The sequence below is a fragment of the Camelus bactrianus genome, chromosome 7 (genome assembly GCF_048773025.1).
Source record: "Camelus bactrianus isolate YW-2024 breed Bactrian camel chromosome 7, ASM4877302v1, whole genome shotgun sequence".
Classification (NCBI taxonomy): domain Eukaryota; kingdom Metazoa; phylum Chordata; class Mammalia; order Artiodactyla; family Camelidae; genus Camelus; species Camelus bactrianus.
The window spans coordinates 40,565,001-40,587,409 of record NC_133545.1 but is presented as its reverse complement, the minus strand read 5'-3'; the positions used below and the strand labels follow the sequence as shown (position 1 = coordinate 40,587,409).

General features: G+C 54.0%; 1 protein-coding gene across 3 annotated transcripts in view; it reads right to left on the bottom strand.

Annotated features, from left to right (window-relative positions):
* CRHR2 (corticotropin releasing hormone receptor 2) overlaps positions 1–21,649 on the bottom strand; it is a 46,356-nt gene extending 24,707 nt beyond the window's left edge. For 2 of the 3 annotated variants that reach the window (XM_045508053.2, XM_045508055.2), the window contains exons 1-3: positions 21,383–21,649; positions 12,563–12,656; positions 5,654–5,779 (exon numbers count right to left, since the gene is read on the bottom strand). In XM_045508053.2, coding sequence (XP_045364009.2) covers positions 5,654–5,779; positions 12,563–12,656; positions 21,383–21,469 — 307 coding nt within the window. In that variant the 5' untranslated portion in view covers positions 21,470–21,649. Of the gene's footprint in view, positions 1–5,653; positions 5,780–5,933; positions 6,177–12,562; positions 12,657–21,382 lie in introns of those variants that run through there. The other variant, XM_010971307.3, reaches the window with a different exon arrangement.
* Between the last annotated feature and the right edge of the window lie 760 nt (positions 21,650–22,409).

Genomic DNA, 22,409 nt, shown 5'->3' with positions numbered 1-22,409 from the left:
TCCACTGTTACGCTTCTCAGCTGTCTGAGCCCCAGTGCTGAGGTGGAAAATTGGTTGAGTGTGGGCCAAAAGCTCCCAGAGCCAGCAGAGGCTATTCAGGGCCCTGGCTTTCTGTGTGACCCTGGCAAGTGTCTTTTCCTCTTTGGGCCAGTCATTTCTCACCCTTATGTAGCAGGGGAGGGGAGAAAGCCTGGCCCCTGGGAAGACTTGAGGCATCTGGGTGGCCAGAGCGGTGTCCTTTTCTGCTCCATCTCTCTTCCCTCCTCCTTCCCTCAACCCAGCCCTCAGTGGTGGCCGTGCCTGCCCCACCTTCCCTCTCTCCCAGCAGAGAACAGTTCTTATACACAGGGTAACTGCAGACCCTTGGGCTTCAGGGGTCAGGGTGAGACCAGGTCTCACTGGGAACTGGGGATGCAGACCTGAGTTCTTGGAGTCGCAGCTTCTATTCCTCAACCCATAGGCCATCCATCTGGGACCCTCCCTGAGACTCCATCCCAGCACCAGGCCTTCCTCGACAAAAGTGATGCCCTACTGCTTCAAGGCCTTCAATACACACTCCCTCTCCCTCCAGGAAGCCACCCAGGAATGCTCCGGTGCCCAACAAGCCCCTTTCCAATCCCTGACGGTTGGTTTTTGTGAGCTTGGTCTTTAAGCAGCCTGGGGCTCCCCAAGGACAGGACTCAGCCTTTCTCATCACCCCAGCCCCTGTGGCTGGAGACCACCTAGTGTATGTGTTTCCATTTTAACACAATCAGTGCTTCAGTGTGTCTCTCAAGTGGGGTTCTGGGAAGTGGGAACCCGCAGTTCTTCCCATGCGGTTGGGTTAGGTGGGGTGTCTCCTCCCCTGTCCTGACAGATGCCTCAGTACTGATGGGCCCGCTGTTCCCAGGAGGGCATGGTGGGAGCCTGAGGCCTAGTAGCCGAGGCGGAGCTGGGCTGGGCTTAGGGATTTCACAGGAGGAAGATGATCTTGTCCACAAGGCAGCAGTACCCTCCTTTGCAGCCAAGAGGACGGGAGGGACAGGCAAGAGGAGGTAGCAGAGCAGGGCAGATAGAATGAGGGATGGGGGAAGGGAGAGACAGAAGATTTGGGAGGGAGCAGGGATAGAGGGGGTGTAGGGAGAGAGAGGAAGAGAGAGGAAGGGAACTGGAGAGGGAAGATGGAGGGAAGGAGGGAGGGAGAGAAACAACTTACCATAGAAAGAGACAGAGAGAAAAAGTACCCATAGACAGAGACAGAGACAGAACCGCACATACAAATAGAAACAGAGACAGAGCCAGGGAGACAAAGAGAGACACAGAGAGAGAGACACACACACAGAGATGGGCAGAGGAGTTGAACAGTGAGTGAGAGGTAGGGGGAAAATGGAATACAGTGCCCACCTCCAGCCAAACCACTGCTGGGCTAATCCACTCCCCCCCACCAACAGACAGGGAGACTGAGGCCCACTGAGGGGGTGGGCCTTGCCCCAGGTTCTACTGTGTGTGGACCTTATGATAGTTTTGGGTGGTCCAGGGTTTGAACCTGCTTCCCATCTGGGCTCGGGGAAACCCGGGGGAGGCAGAGAACACCTCCTGCCATACAGCTTGAAATGCCAGGCCCTCACCTTCCAGGCAAACTTAGAGCCAGACCTGGAGTGTGGGACCCAAAGCTCCACCCTCCCTCCAACCCAACAGAGGCACCAGCCCTGAGGGAATCAGTGAGGTGGGGCCCCAGAAAATGGAGGTGGGGAGAAAGCTTCCCGGGGGCCACTGCAGGAAGCTTAAGACCCCAAGGCAGTGGTGACAGGAGGAATGTGGCCCATCTAGTGGCCAGGGCTTGTGGTGTGGTCAGGGCCCACTCGGGGAGAGCCAGCGTTTCTCACTGAGCAGCTCTGCCCTGAGTTCTCAGCTGGGGATTCCATATCTGGTTCTCCACCCACCCAGTGATTCCACAAGCTCCCTGATAGCTTTTCAACAAGTTCCTTCTCTGTTTAACCTGGCAGAGTTGCTTTCTGAGAGGCAGTAGAGCTTTGGTTAGAATCTTTGTTCTGTTACAAGCTGTGTCGCTTTGTGAGCCATTTAACTTCTCTGTGCTTCAATTTCCCCACGTCTAATGTAAGGATGGTACTATATTTCTGTCATTGGGTGAGTGTAACGATTAATGAGTTAACAACAGAGGTCAAATGACAAGATACACAGAAACTGAACCACTGAAACGGCAGCATGGGGGTGGGGAGAACCCTGCAGAGGTCTCGGACACCAGTGATCCTGGTTCTGCCACAGACTCGGATATGTGATCACGGACGAGTTTCTTCCCCTTCCTTGGCCATTGCTGCATCTGGAAACAGTTTCTCAGCGAGCATAATCAAGGCTCTGACCTGGTCTCCCAAACTTGCTACCTGTAGCTGCTAGCTGATCACACGTCAGAGAACTCCCGAATACCTTGTCTCCTATCTAAGGTGCTCTCCTGGGCTTTCCCCATCCAGTCAGCTGCATGCTCCACATCTTTACTCAGATGTCCCTCCAGCTCCTCAGAGTCCACATACCCTTAACTGTGCTCAGCATTTTGTGGCTGTGGGTCTCTGACTCCTCCCTCTTCCCTGTCCCACCAGAAGTCTTGTCAATTACAGATGCATCCATGCCCTCCTCCGCTCCTGCAGCCTCCATTTGACCTGGGTGCTACAGTAGCCTCCTAACCCTCCTGCTGCCTCCAGAGACTCTGCGCCCCAAAGCCGAGCTCCTCTGCTCACAAGCTCCCCCAGGCTCCCTCCTGCAATGAAGGTGAAGTCTTCTGCAATGCCCCACGTCATCTGACCAACATCCACCCCTCTGGTCTCATCTGTTTCTTTCTCTTACTACCTGTGCTCTATATAACACTGGCCAGTCCCAAGGTGCAAAACATGGTCCCACCACACTTTCACCTGCTAAAATCCCACCTCTCCCCAGAAGCCCCGCTGAGGGGCCTAAGCACCCCCTGATCCTCCAGGGTGAAAGCATGACTTTTTTTCCTGTCCCTCTAAGCTCTTCTTGCAAACTGTCTCTCATGGAGGCAGTGCTGCCTGGTGGTTAAGAGTGAGAGCTGTGGATCCTCCTGCCCACACTGGTGCTTGGGAGCTGATTATAACCTTGGAAAGTTACTTCACAGCACTGAGCCTCAGTTTTCTCATCTGTAGTATGGGCATAAGAGCAGCACATATCTCAGTGGGCCTTAGGGAGGTGGGAAAGAGGGGGATCGTGTATGCAGAGCTCTCTCAGGGGTAGGTAGCTGGCACATGGAACATGATCCACACTTGGTAGTTTTGTGGCCGATTCTCCATACTTACTAATGCCTAAGCTGCTCGCCCTCTCAAGAATGAGGCTTCAGTGGGGATCTGGCTGTAGCATAACAAAACTGGGCAGAAAGAGGAGCCAGGACCCTTCCTCTTCTTTCCCTAGGCTTCCCATAAGAGCTCTTTTCCTCCCTGTGTCCTTTCTACAGGAAGGATCCCACTGAAAAGGCAAACACAGCAGAAGGGAGCAATGCCCAGGAGGCAGGAGGGGAGAGAAACCAATCACCACATTTTCATTGCCATCAGCTGCCTCTGCTCCTCCCACCTCAGCTGGCTGCACTGCTTAATGGCAATGCTGCTCCTGCCCCCATGCTTCTCCCATTCCCCAGCACTCAGAGTGCGGGCAGCACTTTAGTCCAAATGAAGAAAATTGTTCATTAGTACCAGGGGCTAATTGGCACCACATTTGCCAACCTCGGTGGCGCCCTGAACTTTCTTTAGCTTCTCATTGATGTGATGTGTTTTGGTCTGTGCTCTGGCACCTTTGGGAAGTCTGCCCTGCCTCACCTTCCCTCTTCCTCCCCATCCCACAGCCCCAGTGCACCCACCCACCCCCTAATCAGGGCACTTCTCACTCTGTATTCCTTTTACCTGTTGCAACTGTGAGTGAGAACCTCAATGCCAGTGCAGTGGCCAGCACATAATAGCTGTTTAATAAACTGAATACCGTGCTCAGCTTGGTCATGAAGAAGAGACTGGGGCCCTGCCCTTGGGGGCCCCAGGCTGGCTGGGGAGAAAGGGGACAGCCCAGCCTGGGGTATGAACCAGAGCAGAGATGCCTCAGGTCCATGGGCTGTGGAGGAGATGCCTCATCGCCTCACTTAGCACTTAGTCTCCGGGTTCAAACTGAATCAGGGACCCTGAGCTCCACTGCCCCCACACAGCTCAAAAGATCCTAAAAGTACAGTTTTATAATCTCAGGGCTGGGAAGGAGCATGGAAGTCATTCCTTCTGCTCGCATATCTCCTGGGCTGGTGACCTCACTTCCTCCTAATCATGAATAGAAAGCATGGTCAGATGACACAGAAGTCTTCCTGAGCAGCCCCACTACCTCTATGCCTCCTTCCATCAGGAGCACCACTGCCATTGGACTCCTCGGAGCGCAGCTGCTCTCAGACCACCAGAGCCCTCCGCTGGTGCAGACAGGGGAATGCCGCTTAGCATCAGATGTGGATGCTACTGTCCAGCCCTCTAACCATCTCTCTGGGTGAAGGCCTGAGCTTGGACAGGTGTGTGTGTGTGTGTGTCCACACACTCATGAGGTGATGGGGGAGCTGGGCCACTGTTCAGACACAGACATTCAGAGAGAGGTTGCTACGATGTTTCCAGGATGAGAAGCTCCAGACAAACAGGTGCCCACCACCCACTGTCCAGGATCTCAGGAGGCCCTTTGCAGGTGGGGTGGGGCTGGAGATGTGAGTGGCCACTCAGGGTGGGCTAGTGACTGCGGTGTCCCACAGCCTCACAAGACTCTCCCACTTGGCTCCCATCCAACCTTCCACAGTGCCCCTACTCCCAGAGCCCATACCAAACAACCCCACCTGGACGTTGTGTGACTCCAGCAGCCTCTGCTGCCATCTTCCTCAAAGTGTCAAGCCAGTGATTTGCCAGGAGGAAGGAGGACACAGGCTGTTCTCTCACAGAGGTGGGGGTGGGTTGGTCCTGATTCAGACACTACGCATTACCTGGCTAGCTGGAGTCATGCTGCCCACCGCCCCTGACTCACAGCCCAGAGGGCCAGTCAGGGGACATAAAGGTAGGGAAGAGGCAAAACCCCCACACTCTAGCCTAGAAACGTGTAAGCTTTGCACGCCGCCCAACGGAAGACTCACTCCATCTTTCCTACCTCCTGCTCTCCTCCTCTCCCATAGCAGAGTCTGATCACCGCACTCTTCCTGTGGGTTGGGAACTTGGTGTATGCGGGACCCCCATCCCCACCCCCGACTGCCCTGGGATATGGAAGGCGAAAATTGGCTTAAACAGACAGAATCCCTAATGGGGAAACTTCAGGCCACCCAGAGTATGTAATGTGGGTAGCAGGAGAGGTTTGTCGTCAAAAGAAAGGAAGCATTTCCTTCTCCTCTTTCCGGGCTCTTAGTGCATGGAGCACGGGAATCGTGGGCAAATCAGTGCCTTACTGAGGTTTGAAGCTACGCTGGGGTAGCGGCAGAGGGTGCGCCCCCCAATATTATAAGAGGTCTTTAACGCCAGCGGTATGAGGTGCCCTGGCCATCAGCGGTCTTCGACGCTGGGTCCTGAGCCCTCGCCACTCCCTAAATCGCCCTCCTGGGAAGCGGACGCAGAGTCCGCGGTGGCAGATCGCGGGTGGGGGGGGCACTCACGGGTCGTATTGTACTTGACGCCGTTGAAGTACTCGGGGCACGGCCTCTCCACCAGGGCCCCGGCCGCGCTCCGGGGCCAGCACGTCCCAATCTGGTCCAAGGTCGTGTTGCAGTAGGAGTAGGGACCTGGCGACGGGAGAGAGCGGAGCGGGGCTCAGAGGGGTTGCCAGGGGCGTGGGGCGCCGCAGGGCTTAAGGCGCTGGGAGCGCGGGGCCCTGGGCGCACCCAGAACGCCAGGGAAGAAGCCCGCGCCGCTGCGGTCCGCTCGCCTTCCGCCTACCCTCGAGGTCCAGGGGCAGCCCCCAGCCGTCCAAGAGCAGCTCTTCGGCCAGCACCAGGCTGCAGTTGGCCTCCAGCAGGCTGTGGAGCAGTGCCGCGTCCATCGCGCCCCGGAGCCGCGCGCCCAGAGCGAGTGTGAGTGCGCGCTCGGCGTGGCTGCCAGGGGCTGGGTTCGACAGAGGGCGGCCCTATCCGCCCAGCCCCGACCTGCCGGGCAACCTCTGTGCCGGGTCGCCCAGAGCTGCCAAGTCGGGACCTTAGCTGAAAGGAGCTGCAGAGCGCACGGAGCTGCGGGTCCACCCGCTCTGTCGCGGCCAATGGCGGTACCAGGGGGCGGGGCCGGGCGGCTCCTCTTGGCGGAGCCCAGGCTCCCGACCCCTGCCCACCCGCCCTGCCAGGAGTCCGCCTTCTCAGGCCCGGGAAGGTCCGGAGGAGAGCGGCAGGGATGCAGAGTGTGGGCCTGGGGTGACAGAATGCCCCGTCCGAGGATCGGATCGCAGGCCCTGGGGCTGCAGGGCGGCAGCAAAGCGCGCCTGCCCGCTGAAGGAACCCACTGCAAGCACCCTGAGAGTCAGAATAGGGCGGATCGAAGCCTGAGTGTCTTCTTCCTGAGCGAGGACATTGGAGACGGGCGGGGCGGGGGGGGGGTTCATATAGTCCACGTGCAGATACGCGCTCTAGAAAAGTCCCTGTGGCCTCTGGGAAGGAAGTAGATTGGAGGGCCTTCGAGGGAAGCAAGGGAGCCCCCGAAGAGTCTAGTGTGATCAAGTGGTCTGAATGCGTGCAGACCTGAACCAGGCGGTGGGGGCTGGGATGGAGAGGGGTTACGGAAGAGAACCAGCTCTGGTGAGGAGGGGCTGCAGAGAGCAGTGGGCGGGTGGCTTCCAGCAGGAGCCAGGAGGTAGGGATAATACCAGGACTCCACTTGGGTGACTAGGGGGATACTGTTGGCATTTAATGAGATGGAAAAGTCTAGGGGAGAAACTGGAGGACTTCAAACACCCAGGTCTTACTGCCTTGAGCTCCAGGGGGAATAAAGTGAGAAGCAAGCACTCCTCTTCCTTTTGGCTTGGGCAGGGCCACCATTGTGTGTGTGTGTGTGTGTCTGTCTGTCTGTTGGGGAGAGCCAACCCCACAGCAGGTGTGAAGGAGCTAAAAACTTTCATTTAGAATTTGCCCAGGCCCCCAGGACTGCCTGCTCTAATTCGCCCAGTCTGGGCCTGGGATGTGGTTCACCCCAACTCAGGCTGGGTTCTGGTCCGGCCTCTGTCTCTACTCTCTCTACATGTTACTCCAATTCTTACCCTCTCTTTTGGGGCAGTTTCTCCTTCAGTGAAATATTCTCAGAGGCCCTTCCCAGGCCTGAGACTGTCTGGTTCTGAGTTATGAGATGCAAAGGCTGAGGAAGATGTATGCGTATGTGAATGTGTATGTAAGTGTGTGTTTCTATCTTTAGAGGGCAGGGAGACCTAGCTCGGCTGGAGGCCCCAGGGGAGCTAGTCCTGTCCCTTCTTGCCAGCCTCCACTGGCAAAAAGCTGCCAGAGCAGGCTAAGGCCACCCTGAGCCAGCACTGCCCTGAGCAGGGAGAGGGGAAGAGGCGGGCTGGGCTGTCCTTGTGTGCTCCAATCTCACTAGCCTCAATATTAATGCTGCTGTCATTGCCCAGGCAGAGCCAGAGAGCATGGAGACCAGGGCTGGGCACAGGAGTCTCTCCAGGGCCAGCTGATTGGCAGGTACAAGGTGCAGACCAGCCAGCCAGATCTGTCCTCTGCTTTTTGAATGGACAGAGCCCTTGGCTCAGCTCTGGGCAGCTGCATAGGCAGAGGTCCCTTGCTGTCCATAGTAACCAGGGCCAGGAGTGGACAAGGATCAGTTGAGTCCCAACCCCAACCCAAGGCAGAGTCTTGTTACCAGTCCCAGGCTGGGACTCGGCCCTAGTCCCAGACTGAGCCCTGCCTCACAGGGTCCCATGTAGGTTAAAGTATGGCTGGCAGTTCAGTCCATGCCTTCACTGGGAAATAGTCTCATGCATGCACAGAAGAGGGCCCTACACACCAATCCCAGCTCAGGAGGACAGAGAGAAATCAAGCTAAGTTAACCTGTTCATCACCAGAGCCACTGCACAGGAAGAGCAGCTGTCTCAGTGGGTGGTGCGTGCCCAGTGGCCAGAGGCCAAGGACTTATCATCTCCCATGCAGAATGGAAGGTTGGCCTGGGTGACCTGGACTGCTCTTAACTGGGAGAGCACATGTGATAAAGGTTCCTCTGGGAAGTGACCATTTTAGTGGCAGAGGCAAAGGGCATTCTGCATTTTGACTAGACAGTTGGGGCCTGAGTGCAGACCCACAGACCCAAGGTTCCCTGGTTTCCAGGATGCAGGGCCATTTCTTCATGGATTTTATTGTAGACATGGCTGTTATTCTCAATGTGACAGAGAGGAAAATGAAAAAAGGAGCAGTTTTGGAACAAACTGATTTTACAGCTCACTTTCGTGTTGGCAAATAGGTAAATGAGGAAGAAACTATAAAGAATTAAAACTTTCCTCAATTAGATTAAATCCAATTAGAAATAAGCAAAGTCTGGGTCTTTCTGCTAACTAAGGAAGCAGAGGTGGATGGGAGGCCCCTGGGATGAGGTGGGCTCCCAGGCCAGGCATTAGGGCAAAGGCATTTGAGACAGTCTGTGTGCCCCCAGGCAGGTGGAACAGGTTGCAAATAAGTTCAAGAAGTGTGACAGGTACTGGGGAAGATACCTGTGTGTCATGAGCAGCATGAGGTAAGGCAGGTGCCTCTGGCCCACCTCTGATGTTAGTTGCAGTGACGGTGGACAATTCCACGCAAGCTCAGACACACATCATGGTCCTGTGCCCAGCAGAACACCAGATAGGCATGCAGGGCACAATGGAAACACACAGTGTCTCCCACCGTCACATGTCTTCACAGCACACGCACATTCTCTCATTCATCCCACCCAGGCATCAAACATCAGCTGGAAAACTGGATTTAAGAGGAAAGTCTGTCTCTGCATCTCTGAGGGGCTGTACTCAGTCAGACTGAAGAGACAGGGAGTATGCAGAGCTGGGACAAGTTTGCGGGGTTCACTGGCAGTACCAATGGGGCTGCTGAGGACACGGAGGCTTGGGAGAGGCCAGATGGTGCCCCATTTTTGCCCTGGGGCACTGGGGGCAGTGCCCCAGGCCAGACACTCCTTCTCCACCCCACCTCACTCCACCTTGGCACAGGGGAGAGGACCTGGTGTCTTCAGTGGAGTCATGGGACCAGGCTGTAGACTAGGAAGGGCCCTTGGCAAACTTCTAATCCCACAATCTTATTTACAGATGGCCAAAGGGAGGTCCAAAGGAAGAAAAGGAATGTCCCTCTCTAACCCCACGCAGGCCATACTCATCTCCCCAGCAGCCAGACTGGGCTCCCTGTCTCCTCCACCGGGCAGATGATGTGATTTCGCTATAATTAAGATCACGTGACTTCTTCTCACAAGACTGGCTCCCCACTGCCCTTGGGATGGAACCCAGCTCTGTAGCACTGCAAACAACATTCTTCATGATCATCTTATTCCCCATCCTCTCCCTCCTGCTCAACTTGAGAAGCCCTTTAGAACAACTTGCTGGGAACGTTCTACACCTCGGCACCTTCGTGTGTGCTGTTCCCTCTTCTGGGAATGCCCTTTCCACTCTGTACTCCAGTTAACCTAGCCAACTCCCATTCATCCTTCTATTGCTCAGCTTAGCCCTCACCTCCTTTGTCTTGTCTGCAGTGGGTGACCCTTCTAGGAGCCTCCACCTGCCGGGGGCTGGTCTATATCACATCAAGGTTGTTGGTTTTCCTACTGTCACCTCTACCAGCCTGTGACTCCCAGAGGGCAGAGCTGATTTTTCAGCTCAGGGTTTCAGAGCAGGGTTTTCACTAACCAGTCCCCAGCAGCCATCAGAATGCTCCAGAGCTGTGCTCAGCAAGTCACTCCTGAAAGAACAAACGTTTTGGCAGCAGTCCTGTCTCCTAGACCAAGGCTCTGTTCCCATTTGACCACCCCAGGTGTGTGTGTGTGTGTGTGTGTGTGTGTGTTGGATTGGGGAATTATTTCAAGGGATCTTTGATTCCATTTGGATCCTTATATTGCCTATGGACTGAAAAAAAAATATGCCTTACAACTTACAGAATATGCTCTATTAGATTCCTCTGTGATGAATAAGACAAATAATCCATTTAAAGCCTGCCTGAAGTCTCTTGTGATTATGTGTGTTTTTCCCATATTTGGACCTCAGGGGCGTACAATTTAATTGATCATGGTCTTTGATTCATGACCCCTTGTCATCATTAGCCCATACATGGCCCAATTTTATTTTATTTTAGCTTTTTCTTTTATGGAAATTTGTATGTAGTAGCACATAGAATGACAGTTGCCCAACCCCAAATGGATCATTACCAATCACTTACAAATTTATCTATATACTCCTTCCTCAGAAGGAACATTCTTTTGAATGTTGCTTTTATCATTCCTTTACTCCTAGTTTTTTCAGTTTTATCACTGAATGTATGTCTAAACGATGGGTTGTTTGGTTTTGTTTGTTTCTGAACTCCATGTTAGTCAATATGCATCTTCTCAATCAGTGGACACCTAAAAGGAGATCCCTACCATGTGGGAACCTGAGAAATGATTCCTGAAGTCCAAGGCCATCCTAACAACCTGCGCATCCCAGCCCAGGGGCATGATTAATGCAGGCTGAGGCGTCCCCCCAGTGGCTGCCAGGCAGCATAGTCGGTGACCTGCTGGATGAATAATCAATGACACAGGGAAACGTTCACTCTGAGTTACAGGAGGAAAAAGTAGGTTACAAAACTGTGGACACAGGATCATCCCAGTTTTGTGGGGAAAAAAGGGAAAAAGACACGAGGCTCTGTGAATTGATAACCTTCCAGGGGATATAAGCATTACAAAAGTTCCTGGGTTGTGGGATAACGAGCACTTGTCATCTTTGATTTTTAAAACATTTTTTCCTATGTATATCCTTATATAATACGAATCCTGTTTGTAAATAGGGGAGTGATATTACAAGTCAAGCAGGGGAGGCTCTGTGTTTGGAGAAGTTGGGACTCTCTCCACTGGACTCAGAGGTGAGGAGGGTGGGTATCACCTGGCAGGGGTCACGGGAAGGCGAGGGTCTGTGCCACACACTGGGCGAGGAGAGAGGGCAAGGAAAAGGCAGTGGGTTTGCTGCTAACAGTGTTGCCTCTGAGAGCAAAGAGCTTTGGTGAGGGGAAGGTTGGGGCCCTCCTGAAATGGGGGGCCTCCACTTTCTGCCTGATGGCTACTTGACTCAGTGTAGCTATGGTCTCTTGTTCACAGTAAGCCTCTGAGGTCGACTTCGAGCTGCTTCTAACAGATGAGGAAACTGGCACTCAGATGGTGCTATAGGCTGAACTGTGTTCCCCAAATCCATACGTTGAAGACCCAACTCCCCATACCTCAGAATGTGACCTTAACTGGAGATAGGTAATTAAGTTAAAATCAGGTCATTAGGGAGGGTTCCAACCCAAAGTGACTGAGGTCCTTATAAAGAGAGGGGATTAGGACAGAGACACACACACAGGGAAGACCATGTGAAGACACAGGGACAAGACGTCTGTCTACAAGCCAAGGAGAGACGCCTCAGAAGGAACCAACTTTGCTGACACCTTGATCTTGGACTTCCATAGTCCAAAATCTTCAGAAAATAAATTTCTGTTGTGTACGCCTCGCAGGCTGTGGTGGTTTACGGCAGCCCAAGCAGATCAATACAGACGGGTCGGTGCCTCGTCCAGGGTCACAGGGCTGCGAAGTGGAGGAGCTAGGATCGGACTCGGGTCTGTCTGACCCTGACACCTGAGCTCTTGACCACCCCACCATGAGCAGGGCAGATGACATGGTCTCCTCCTTGACACATGACTTGGGCTGCATTTGGTGCTGGGTCCCAGTTCTGGTCAGCACCCTTGTCTCCTTGAGCCCTGGCAGTAGCTCCAGAGCCCAGGGGCACCTCCCGCCCTCATCCTTCCTTGCTGCTTCTGTGGATGCAGCCCTGAGAAGGCCAGGACACTGGGAGGGGCCCTGCAGACATCTCTCCAGAGCCCATTAAGGCCCAGCGCTCTTCTGAGCTCTGCCATGGCTGACCCTGACGCTGAATCAGCCGCCGGAAAACTCTCAGGGGTCAGAACTCAGGGGCCTAGCTGCTACTTCACAGGTTCTTACCAGGAGGTGACACCTGTAGCCACGGCAACGGGAGAATGTGTTTCACACCTTCTGCCAGTCTTGCTGGAGTTTGAAAGCAGAGGGGCGCCCCCTGCTCGGGCACCTGAATGCCAGCCCAGCCAGCTTCCTTGGGTGCAGATGCAGGGAGCCGAGAGCTGGAGGAGGACGCCCAGCCAAGCCCTTCATCATCAGTGAAGAACCTGAGCCCTGAATGGGGAAGGGGCCCACCCAAGGACAGACACAAGGACCAGGCCTGGAAGCCAGTCACCATCCAGCACCCACGGAGCTCGGGCTGGCCAGGGAGAGAGCCCACTTCTCCCCTGGTCCCTGGGGCCCACCCTCATCTCCGGGGTCCTGCCACAGGTGGTGACAGGGGGCTGGCATACCTGAGAAGTTGGCGAAGGTCGTGACTGAGTGGCAATATGGCTCCAGCAGTGCCCACAGGGGCTGGCCTCTGGATGCCTGGCTCGGTCCAGCTGCCTAGAGGACAGGAGGGATGAGGGTCAGGCCCTGGCTGGACACTGACAGCACATGTCCCCCATCCCCATCCCTACTCCTCTGTTGTACAGAGAAGAAAACAGGAGGGACATGCCCAAGGACACACAGCAGAACAGCAGCGTGGCCAGGCCTGGAACCCCGAGAAGACCAGTGCGGCTCAGCCCCCGAAGGACGAATATGCTTTGTGCATCCCTTGGCCCTCAAAGGTCTACTCATCAGGATGGAATGTGTCCTGTGTCCTGTTAGCAAAGAAGTGTGTGGGGGTGTCCACCAGCTGTTCACTTACCCAGCAAACATTTGTACAATGCCTGCTGTGTGTCAGGGCCTGGCTGGGGGACACGGTAGGTGTCCTCAGGGAAGTCCCAGGCCAGGTAGGGATCCCCTAAAATCAGAAGGCTCAAAGAGAAGGGAGGAGAGTGGACAGTTTGACTTTTTTACCTGTCACACAAGTAAACAGGCAGTTACAAAGAGTGTTAGGTTAACATATGAAATAGACCCCTAACTTGGACTTGGGAAGATAGGGGAGGCTTCCTGGAAGAGGTGGCACTTTGGGGGCAACCAGAGGATGAATAGGAGAAAAGGAAGGGACCACTGTAGCCACTTGCCAGAAAATAAACATTGTTGTTGCAACAATGGCAAGCCCATCCAAAAGACAGAAACCACTCAGGAACCTATCTCCTGAAAAAATCATAAGGGTGGGTGCTGGATATGGAGGGATAAAGTAGATGTGGTTATCTCTGACCTTGAGGGGATCATCTTTTGGTGGGAAAGATGGATGAGTAACCAGTTTGTTACAGTGTCTACAATTTGCTGAGAAGGAATCAGGTAGCCTCAGAGGAGGTCATACTGATGTGGGCTTTGATGGTTGAACAGGATTTTGCCCAGCTGATAAGGGTTGTGCCAGGAAGGGCATCCTAGATGGAGAGCACGCATGTGCAAAGGCAGAGAGGCTGGGAAATGCATGGCGTTAAACTGAACAAAAGCAACACCCTCTAAAATTCTAACCTTTATCCCAAGATCACCACTTTTCCCACCCAGTGGCCAGTGTGTGTACATGAGTGTGTGCACTTGTGTGTGTGTGTATGCGAAATGACTTTTGCACCCCTCCCAAACCTGACATTCCTGTTTGTGGGATTCAAAAAGGCACTGCCCCACAGTGGACAGCCCCTCCCCTTTCTCCTATCTGTCAGATGTTTTCTCCCTGGCAGCTGGGTCAATGTTTGTCCCAGGATGTCCCTGGGACCAGAGCCCCACAGCCCTCAAACATCACGTTCCCCACATTGAGCTCAGTCCATTTCCTGTGCTGGGGCTGGAGGCAGCACGCTCAGCCTCACCTTGCTGGCCTGGGGCTCCTAATTAATGACCCCACCTGATCAGATGCGAGGGCTGAGAGTGGCACGGCCACCACTTACCGGCATTCACTGCACCAGGGTTCTGCCAACTCTACGGAGCTGGGGCAGGAGGCAGCCCTGGAGGGCAGAGGTGGTGTGTGTGTGACTTGGGTGTGTGTAAGGGATATATGTATGGGGTGTGTATATGTCTGTGTAGGGTGTGTGGTTGTGTGTGAGTAGTATGTGTATAGTGTGTGCGCGCGCACGTGTGTGCCTGGGTGTTGTAAGGGGCTTCCTGAGTCATCAGCTGGGAGCTCTGGCCTCTTGGCCCTCAGGACAGACACTGGGGGCCATGGTCTTGCTGTTTACATGTCCCGGGGCTGCCAGGAGCTCCTTAGCATCAGCTTCTTGGGCATCAGGAGGGCCTTGATGCCCAGAGAGCCACGGGCCAGGGGTGAGATGGACTGGGGAGGGGAGGGGACGCCCTACCCTCAGCTGGGTCTGGGGAGAGTGCAGGCCCTAGGCATGACCTTTTACCCCTTCCCAACCCCTTTCTCTTTGTTTGAGAAGCAGCTAATAATGCTCTCCCTGGGGGGATGGAGTTCCCAGGGAGCTGTCAGCTTCTGGAGGTCACAGCAGGGACAATGCTCAACCCAGAGGCACTCGGTGTTGATGCTGGACTCTCTGGCTGACCAGATTTTGCATCTTAGATGCAAGTTCCTTCTCTCAAAGCCCCCAGTGGCCATACTGACCCCATCACCCAGGTGTCTCACGTTTAACTTTGCGGGCTTCTGAACACCTGGCTCTGAGCCCATGGAGGGAAGCGGCAGGGCATCCTCTGCCAGGACTCAGGCACCACTGTGGTCTGTGTCTTCTTGCTGGGCAAAGCACAGGGGCACGGCCGGCATGCTCAGTATGGATGTATGCTGTCTCGGCCTGGGCAAAATGGGGGAGCATAATAGAAGTGGCTTTGGAATAAGTCCCAGATCTGGGCTCCACCTCCCGTAACTTCTCTGCTGGTCCAATACGCTGGCACAGCCAGATGTTTGTTCTCTTCAAGGAGCTGGTTGGCTAGATTTGACTCAGTTCAAACCCACAACATACATGGAGGCGCCTATTTTGGACAGAGCTGCTGTTGGTGGCAGCGGTGGTGGTGGTGGTGATGGTGAGTGGACTGGGAGGAGGAAGAGGCTGGTGCCCTCAGAAAGCACATGGGTGGGCCAGGGAGAGCAGAGACACGGTCATGAGCAATTACACCCAGGGCCTGGGCGATGAGCTCTCAGAGCCGGCAGACTGCAACCATGCCCATGCTCAGGGCTCTGGGGGTGCTGCTTCTCAGCTCTGTGGCCTTGGCCAAATTACTTAACTTCTTTGAGCCTTGGCCTTCTCATCTTGAAAATGGGGATAATAAAAATCCCTGGGGTTTTGGTGTGCATTAAACAAATTACTGAAGGTCAAAGCCAGCACGTAGAAGGCACGTTACACGGTGACCTTGTCAAGGACTTTAGCAGGGGTCCAGTTAGGGAGCTCAGCGATGGGGGGTTCAAACCCCATTGTGTGGAGTCCCATGGCCCAGCTCAAGCTCTTCTCCTCTAGAAAAGCCTCCAAGAAACCCCATGTTCTGCCTTCCAAACTCTCTAGCCAGTGTGACTCCCCTTCAGCCCTTAGCACCCTTCCCGTGGACAGTGGCCTCTGAAGACACAGTCTGCACCTCCCTCACCAGGCCTACTGCTCAGCAGTGCTCAGTGGACATTAGGTGAAGAAACTGGGCTTGGGAGCCAAGTCCAAGAGGAGGAAAGGACTTGGTCCAAGCTGGGATGAAGGGTAAGAAGAGCAGAAAGAGATCCCAGGGGCAGGAGCTGGTCAAGCAGAGCCTGGGAGGCAGGAAAGCACAGTGTCTGCTCAGGAAGCAGCAAGCCTCCAGTTTGAGGATGCTATTAAGAAGGCAGAGGGAGACAGGTGGGAAAGAGAGGCTTCTATGGTGCGAAGTCAGCATTTACTGCATGCTGAATGCAGCTTGAATTGCTTGACAACAGCTCATTTAATCCTCACAACAGCATCTGAAGTAGCTGCGAATGATTCCATTTTACAGGTCAGGCAACTGAGGCCCAGAGAGGTGAAGTCACCTTCCAAGGCCACACAGCAGGGAAGGGGCTGAGGCAGAATTGCACAGTCTAGTAGGTTACTGATTGGTCAGATACACAGAGAAGAGCTGGTCCTAGGCAAGGAGGTGAAGGCCTGTGCTCCAAGGATGCTGAGAGGACCCCAGCCTTAAAGAGGGGAAGTAAGAAGCAGCTCTCACCAGTGGGGCAGGGACCTGTAGGCAGAGAGCTGGGTCATGAGAAGGAGGAAGGCAGATCCAGCCAGCCAGGCAGGGCCTTGCTCAAGGGAGATGAGAAGTCTGGCTTCTATAACTTACTCTGAGCCCCGTGAAGACCCCATTATCTCTCTTCTGTGGGGGACACCCTGGGCTTTGGTACTGATCAGCTCTTTGCTGTCCAGGGGCAGAGAACTGCCCCCACCCTTCAGCTTTGCCCCCCATCCCCGGCTAGAGGCTGCTGGAACTCAGGGCCCACGTCTATCTGGTTCACATCTGGGTCCCCAGTTCCCAGTCTTGAGCCTGGCACATAGCAGGTGCTCAATAATTGTTTGTTGGTTGACTGGATGGATGGATGGATGGGTGGTTGAGACCATGGCCCCCTCAACCAGGGAGAGCTGCACTGAGATCCCAATTCAGGGATCTCAGTTTCTGGGCTTTTCCTGCTTGTCAAATTTCCATCTTTCTGAATTTTGAGGACGTCCTTTGAGGACAGCCTGGATCTTGGTTCCAGCCTCTGTGTGCCTGGAATTGAAAGCCCTCACCTTAGAAGAGGGCAAGGGAGAGGCCCTGGCAGGAGGAGGAGGCAACAGGTCAGAGCCAAGTGGCCAGCTGCTCTTCCTCCACCTTGGGCCCTATCCAGGCAGAACCTGTGCCCAGGGGCCAGGCGGGCCTCAAGGGTGCCACCTCCCTGGAGCCAAGGGGTCTGGCCCAGCCGACTACTCCCTCCTGGCTTGGCAACAAAGATTTCTCTAAATTTAGCTGCCGATCTAAGCCTGGGAGATTTGGGACCACAGGTCCTGCAGCCAGGCTGTCAGTAACTAGAGGGGAACGGGGTGAGCTCCCTCCCTGCCGCCTCCCTCTGTGCCCAAGGTCAGAGAGGACTTTTCTGGGAGGGAGAGGATCCTCCCCAGTGTTGCCTTTCATTCACTGGTTTCATTGAGCCTGAGCTAGGGATGGAGGAAGGAGAAACTCAGATCCTGACCTGGGGAAGGAGGAGGAGAGGGGAGCCTGGAGAGGGGAAATGAGAGGAGGGAAGGAGGGAAAGGGGAAGAGGGAGAGAGGGGAGGAGGAGTAGAGGAGGAAGAAGGAGCAGAAGAGAGGGAGGAGAGGGGGCGGAGGCAGAGTTTGGTCTCCAGTGGAGACAGTACTGCAGCTGAGGCTGGTGGAGGCAGAGGGTGAGGGACTGGAAGTCAGATGAAGGAAGTAGGTCATTATTTTCTGGAGTATCCAGGCAGGCTTCCTGGAAGGGGAGACTTTAGATGCTTGATTCTAACTTATCAGCAGCTGGGATCCCAAGTGAGGACCCCAGGAGCCTGTAGCCGCTTCCAGCGGCTGTCCCATCCCTGAGTGTCCCAGCAGGTCTTCCTAAGACGTCCCACTCTCCCAACCAGTCAGAATTCAGCCACCAACTCGCCGAGAGAAACTTCCAGGCTTCTCCTTGTCATAGGCTGTCTCTCTCTCATCTCTGAAAGCCTGTGGCTCCCTCCCACCTCTGTCCCTCTTCCCTGACCTGTGCCAAGCCCTGGGCTCTGCCCACAGGTGCCTGAGGGAGGGAGGGGGAAAGGGAAGGGAAGGAAAGAGAAAGGGAGGGTTGGAGGGAAGGCAGGAGCTGGCCAGCAGGAGGTCCTATAACAGGTCACTAGGCCTAAAATTATTTCCTTAATTATCCACTCATTTAGTGTCCAATTTGCCTAAAAGTCACCTCTTTTTGATTTGTTTTGGCATCTGAGTGTCTTACATTTTCGTAAAGGGAAGGGAATCTCAAGTCAGGCTGTCTGGTTTGAATCCTGGCCCTGCTGCTACCAGATGAGTGACCTTGGGCACATGACCTTGCTTCAGTTTCCTCCTGTCAAATGGGTATAATGATGGTCTTATTCCCTAGGGTGGTTGGAAAGCTTAAAACAGGTAATGTGTGTCAGGGCTTAGAACAGTATCAAGCATGTGGTAAGCCCTGTATAGATGCTAAATAGAATAAACAAAATAAGCTTCTAGAATAATACATCCCTCCCTCTGGCAGATTTGAAATGACATCTTAAAAAAATTAGAGTTTTGAATAAAATGACTTTAGACAATGACTGAGGAGTCCTAAAAACGCTAAAAAGTAGATAAAGTAGAAAATGACAGCTAACAGGATACAGAATAGTCCCGTAATTCATAAAGTGCTGCAAATTTGAGACTTACTAGAAGCACAAAATGAAATAGGCAGTCCCCTCAGACAAATTGGTTTTTTAAAAACATACTAAAACATCAACAAAACGGCAAAAACAGAGAGACCAAATTAGCTGATTAGGTTAGAAAACAATCAGAGAGTAGCTGAATTTTGGGGAAGAGTTATTAGATGAATTCGTTTCTAGTAAAGGGCCTTTGAGTCCCCCGCCCTGGCCCTGCAGACCCTGGGTGTGTGTGTGTGGTGGGGGCGTGGTTCAGGGCCCCGGTCTTGGGGCGGGCTTTGCAGGTTAGGGAGGGTCCAGGCTTCTGGAGTCTGGGACTTCTCTCTTTGGACAGATGGCCCCACCAGAAGCTAGAATCTAAGGCAAGAGACCACAGAAGTGCTGCTCTGAGACCCTGGTGGGAGTATCTCATTGCCCAAAGGTCAGAGGGGCTGGACACAGTCAAGACTTTTGGGGTCTTCACAGAGAGGGAGGCGAGTAGCTCAAAAGGTTAGAATCAAGGGTTTTGGAATCCAGCAGCCATATACCTTAGCCTCACTCGATCTCCATTTCCATCTGTAAATAAGTGTCCCATGTTCCCAGTGTTTTAGTCAGGGGCTCAGAGCAGCAGCTGGTACATAAGATAGGCCACATGATTACAGTGCTACTTCCCAAAGCAGCTTGTCAAAGGCCTCAGAGGGCTACTGGTAGCACCAGGGTCAAGGCTTGGCTCCTCCAGGCTCTCACAGTGTGGGCTGGGCCAAGGTGTCCTCCCCACCGAGCCACCAGCTGGAACTTCCATAATTGCAAATCAGATCAGGCCCCTCCCTAGCTTAGCCAGCCCTAAGCTCCCTGTGCCCTTGGGATAGAAATCAGAGCCCACCAGGACCTACCGTGGCCCTGGAGACACAGCAGGTCCATCTTCTCTCAGGGCTGGGGCTCTGGATCTCCTCCACTGCTTGTTCTTCCCTTGGCGCCCCTCTAGGACCACCCCATCTCCACCCCTGCCGTCCTGCCCACCTCCCACCATGCTTCCTTCCAATCCTGGCAGAGGCACTCCTACCTGCACACACTTTTTCTTAGTTCCCATAGCCAGTTTGTAAACACACACTTAATTCTTTGCCATTGTTTTCTTTCTGCCAGTGTCTCCCCTAGGCTACTAACTCCACAGGGCAGGGGCCGTGGGCTGGTGTTTTCACCCTTGCTTTTTCACCATGTGTGATCCTCCTTAAACACTGGTTGAATCAAGAATTACATAATCAATGAGAGGGTTGGAGGCCAGGCCCCTCCCAGGGCTCCTTCCTTCCCCACCACCCGCTCCAGGTCACTTACTCTTCTTTGCACAGAGAGCAGAAATCTTGGAATAGTTAGACAAGGACCCAGAAATAAATCCTGTTACCATGAAGGCTGAGAGCAAGGAAGCCTGTGCTTTGGGGCCAGAGCAACCACAGTCCTCTCTAGCTGGTTACATGCTGAGTAACTTTGCTTGAGTTAACTGTAGTCTTTAGTCTCAGCCTGTTCAGGGCACTAGGGGCAGCGCCTGGGCTGACTCTAAGGGGAGTGCAATCTGTTACCTCCGAGATCCCTTGTTCTGATGCCTCCAGGACCTGGGGTTCCCTCCCAAAGACCCCTTCACTTGGTTGGGCTCTGGGACAGCAACCAGAAGTGCTCTCCATCCAACCAGCTTGGGCAGTTGGCATCATGGCCCCCAGAGGGGAGGGCCAAGGGGCAACCCTGGCCCTAACACCAGCTCTCTTGGAAGGTATCCACTCCAGGAACAAGTGAGGAAACTGAGGCTGGGGAAATTTGAGTAGCTTATCCAAGGTCATACACTGAGCAGCAAAGCAGGGATTTGAATTGGGTTTGTCAGCAAAGCCACTTTGCCACAGACAGTTGATGCTCACTACCTATCTGCTGAATGAATGCTGAACAAAGGAGTCCTCTGTGTACGTATGGGGACAGGACCAGGCCTCCTGACTTCCAGCCTGGCTCTGTCCCTTGCACTGCATGGCTTCTGAACCCTTTTAATGTTGTGGCTTTTTATGAAAAGTGTAGCCTAGGACAAGTCACTCTCCTTCTCTGATCCTCAGTTTCTCATCTATAAAACGGGGGGAGGGTTAGAGGTAGATTCCTCCCACATCAGTTTCTGGAACTCACTCCCTCCTAGGCTCACCCCCAACTTCTTCAGCTCTTTCTGTACAGCTCCTCTCCAACCCATCGGCCCCGGCTCCCACCTGCAGACCCTGACTCTGGCCAGTGGGCACAAGGTAGGGATTGGTGGGGCACCCACAGCTTTGAGAAACCCTTGGCAAGGCTGGTCCTCCTAGTGCCCCCTCCACCCCATTGCTCATCTGCGACTGAGCGCTGCCTGTTTTCAGGCACTGAGAGGAGGCTGGGGACAGGGCTGCAGGAGATGGGGGACAGCTCTCTGATAGTCCTCTGTGGGGAAGGGACAGAACTGGGGTGGGGTGAGGAAGGGATTTGAGGCTCCAGCAGGGGAGATGGAGGGGGATCCATGGAGGAGGGGACAAAGTGGACAGCGGATAGGGAATTTCTGGACTTGAGGAAGGGCATGTCCTAGACACTAGGGCGTCACCCAGAACGCTCTGCTCATCCACTAGGGCTTCCATGTCCCATCCTAGCTGGTATTAGAGTTTCATCTCCCCTTCACCTACCCCCTCATCCAGGCAAGACGTCTCCATCCCATCACATGATGCTGGAATCCCCATGCCCATGCTGGCCACCAAGCCTAAGACCTCCTCCAAACAACTCGTAACAAGGCTGAGTGAAACCGGGCCCAGTAACTGAACAGTGAGACCCCACTATAGCCTCACAGTCAGGAGAGCGGGGAGCTCCAGCTCCTGGTGCCGCCACCCTGAGAAAAGACCCTCCACACCCCGCACTTACTTTGAGCAGCGGAGGGAGGAAGCAGAGCAGGCAGAGGAGGGGGTGTGGGGCGTGGAGGAGGCGCGAAGGCCCGGCGGGACCCCGCATGCCCGCAGCGTCTGCAGACAGGCGCTCACCTCCCAGCGCAGCAGTCCCGCCCCTCCTGCCCCTCCCCCGGCCGGAGTTCAGTCGACCCCTCCCTCCCCACCGCGCCAGGCAGCCAAGGTAAGGCCCCGGGCACTGGGGGTATTCCCCTCCGCCCCCGCCCCTGTGGGCTGTGACACTGCCCCACAGCCCGCCCCCTCCAGGTTATTTATAGCGGTGCTGGAAAGCAACTTTGCCCCGGAAGCCAGGGGCCAGACTCTGTCTCCAGCCTTCGGAGAAGGGGTTAATGCCTTTAACCAGCTTGCCACCTTTGCTAGAGCTGTAGCTAACTACCCACCCTGGGGAGAAAGGAATTGGGGGGTGGAGTGGGGGGCTCGGCTGTGGCTGTGGCCAGAGCACAGAGTGGGTGGGTGGATCTCATCCCGACTGGGTTTCCCAGCCCTGCTGGCATCTTCTGACTGTACGGAGAGCTTTAACCAGGCACCACTGCCCATTGGGACAATTGAAATTTGAACGTGGAAGCCAGATTAAATAATAGTTCTGTATCAATGTTCAATTTCCTGATTTTGATAACTGCACTGTGGGTAGGTAAGAAAATGTTAGGGAGTAATATTTAGGGCTAAAAGGACAGCATATTGCCAACTTACTATCAAATGGTTCAGAAACACACATACACATATACACACAAATACATATATATATATAGAGAGAGAGAACAATAAAACAAAGGAAACAAAATGTAAACAATTGGTAAATGTGGACAAAGGACATGTGGATATACTTTGGATCACTCTTCCAACTTTTCTGTAAATTTGAAATAAAATGCCAAAAATATATATATATTATATTATATATATACACAATATATATATATGTATATAAAACCCCAAAACAAAAACAAAAAATGCAACAATGCCAGGCCTCACCCAGAGCTTCTAATTCC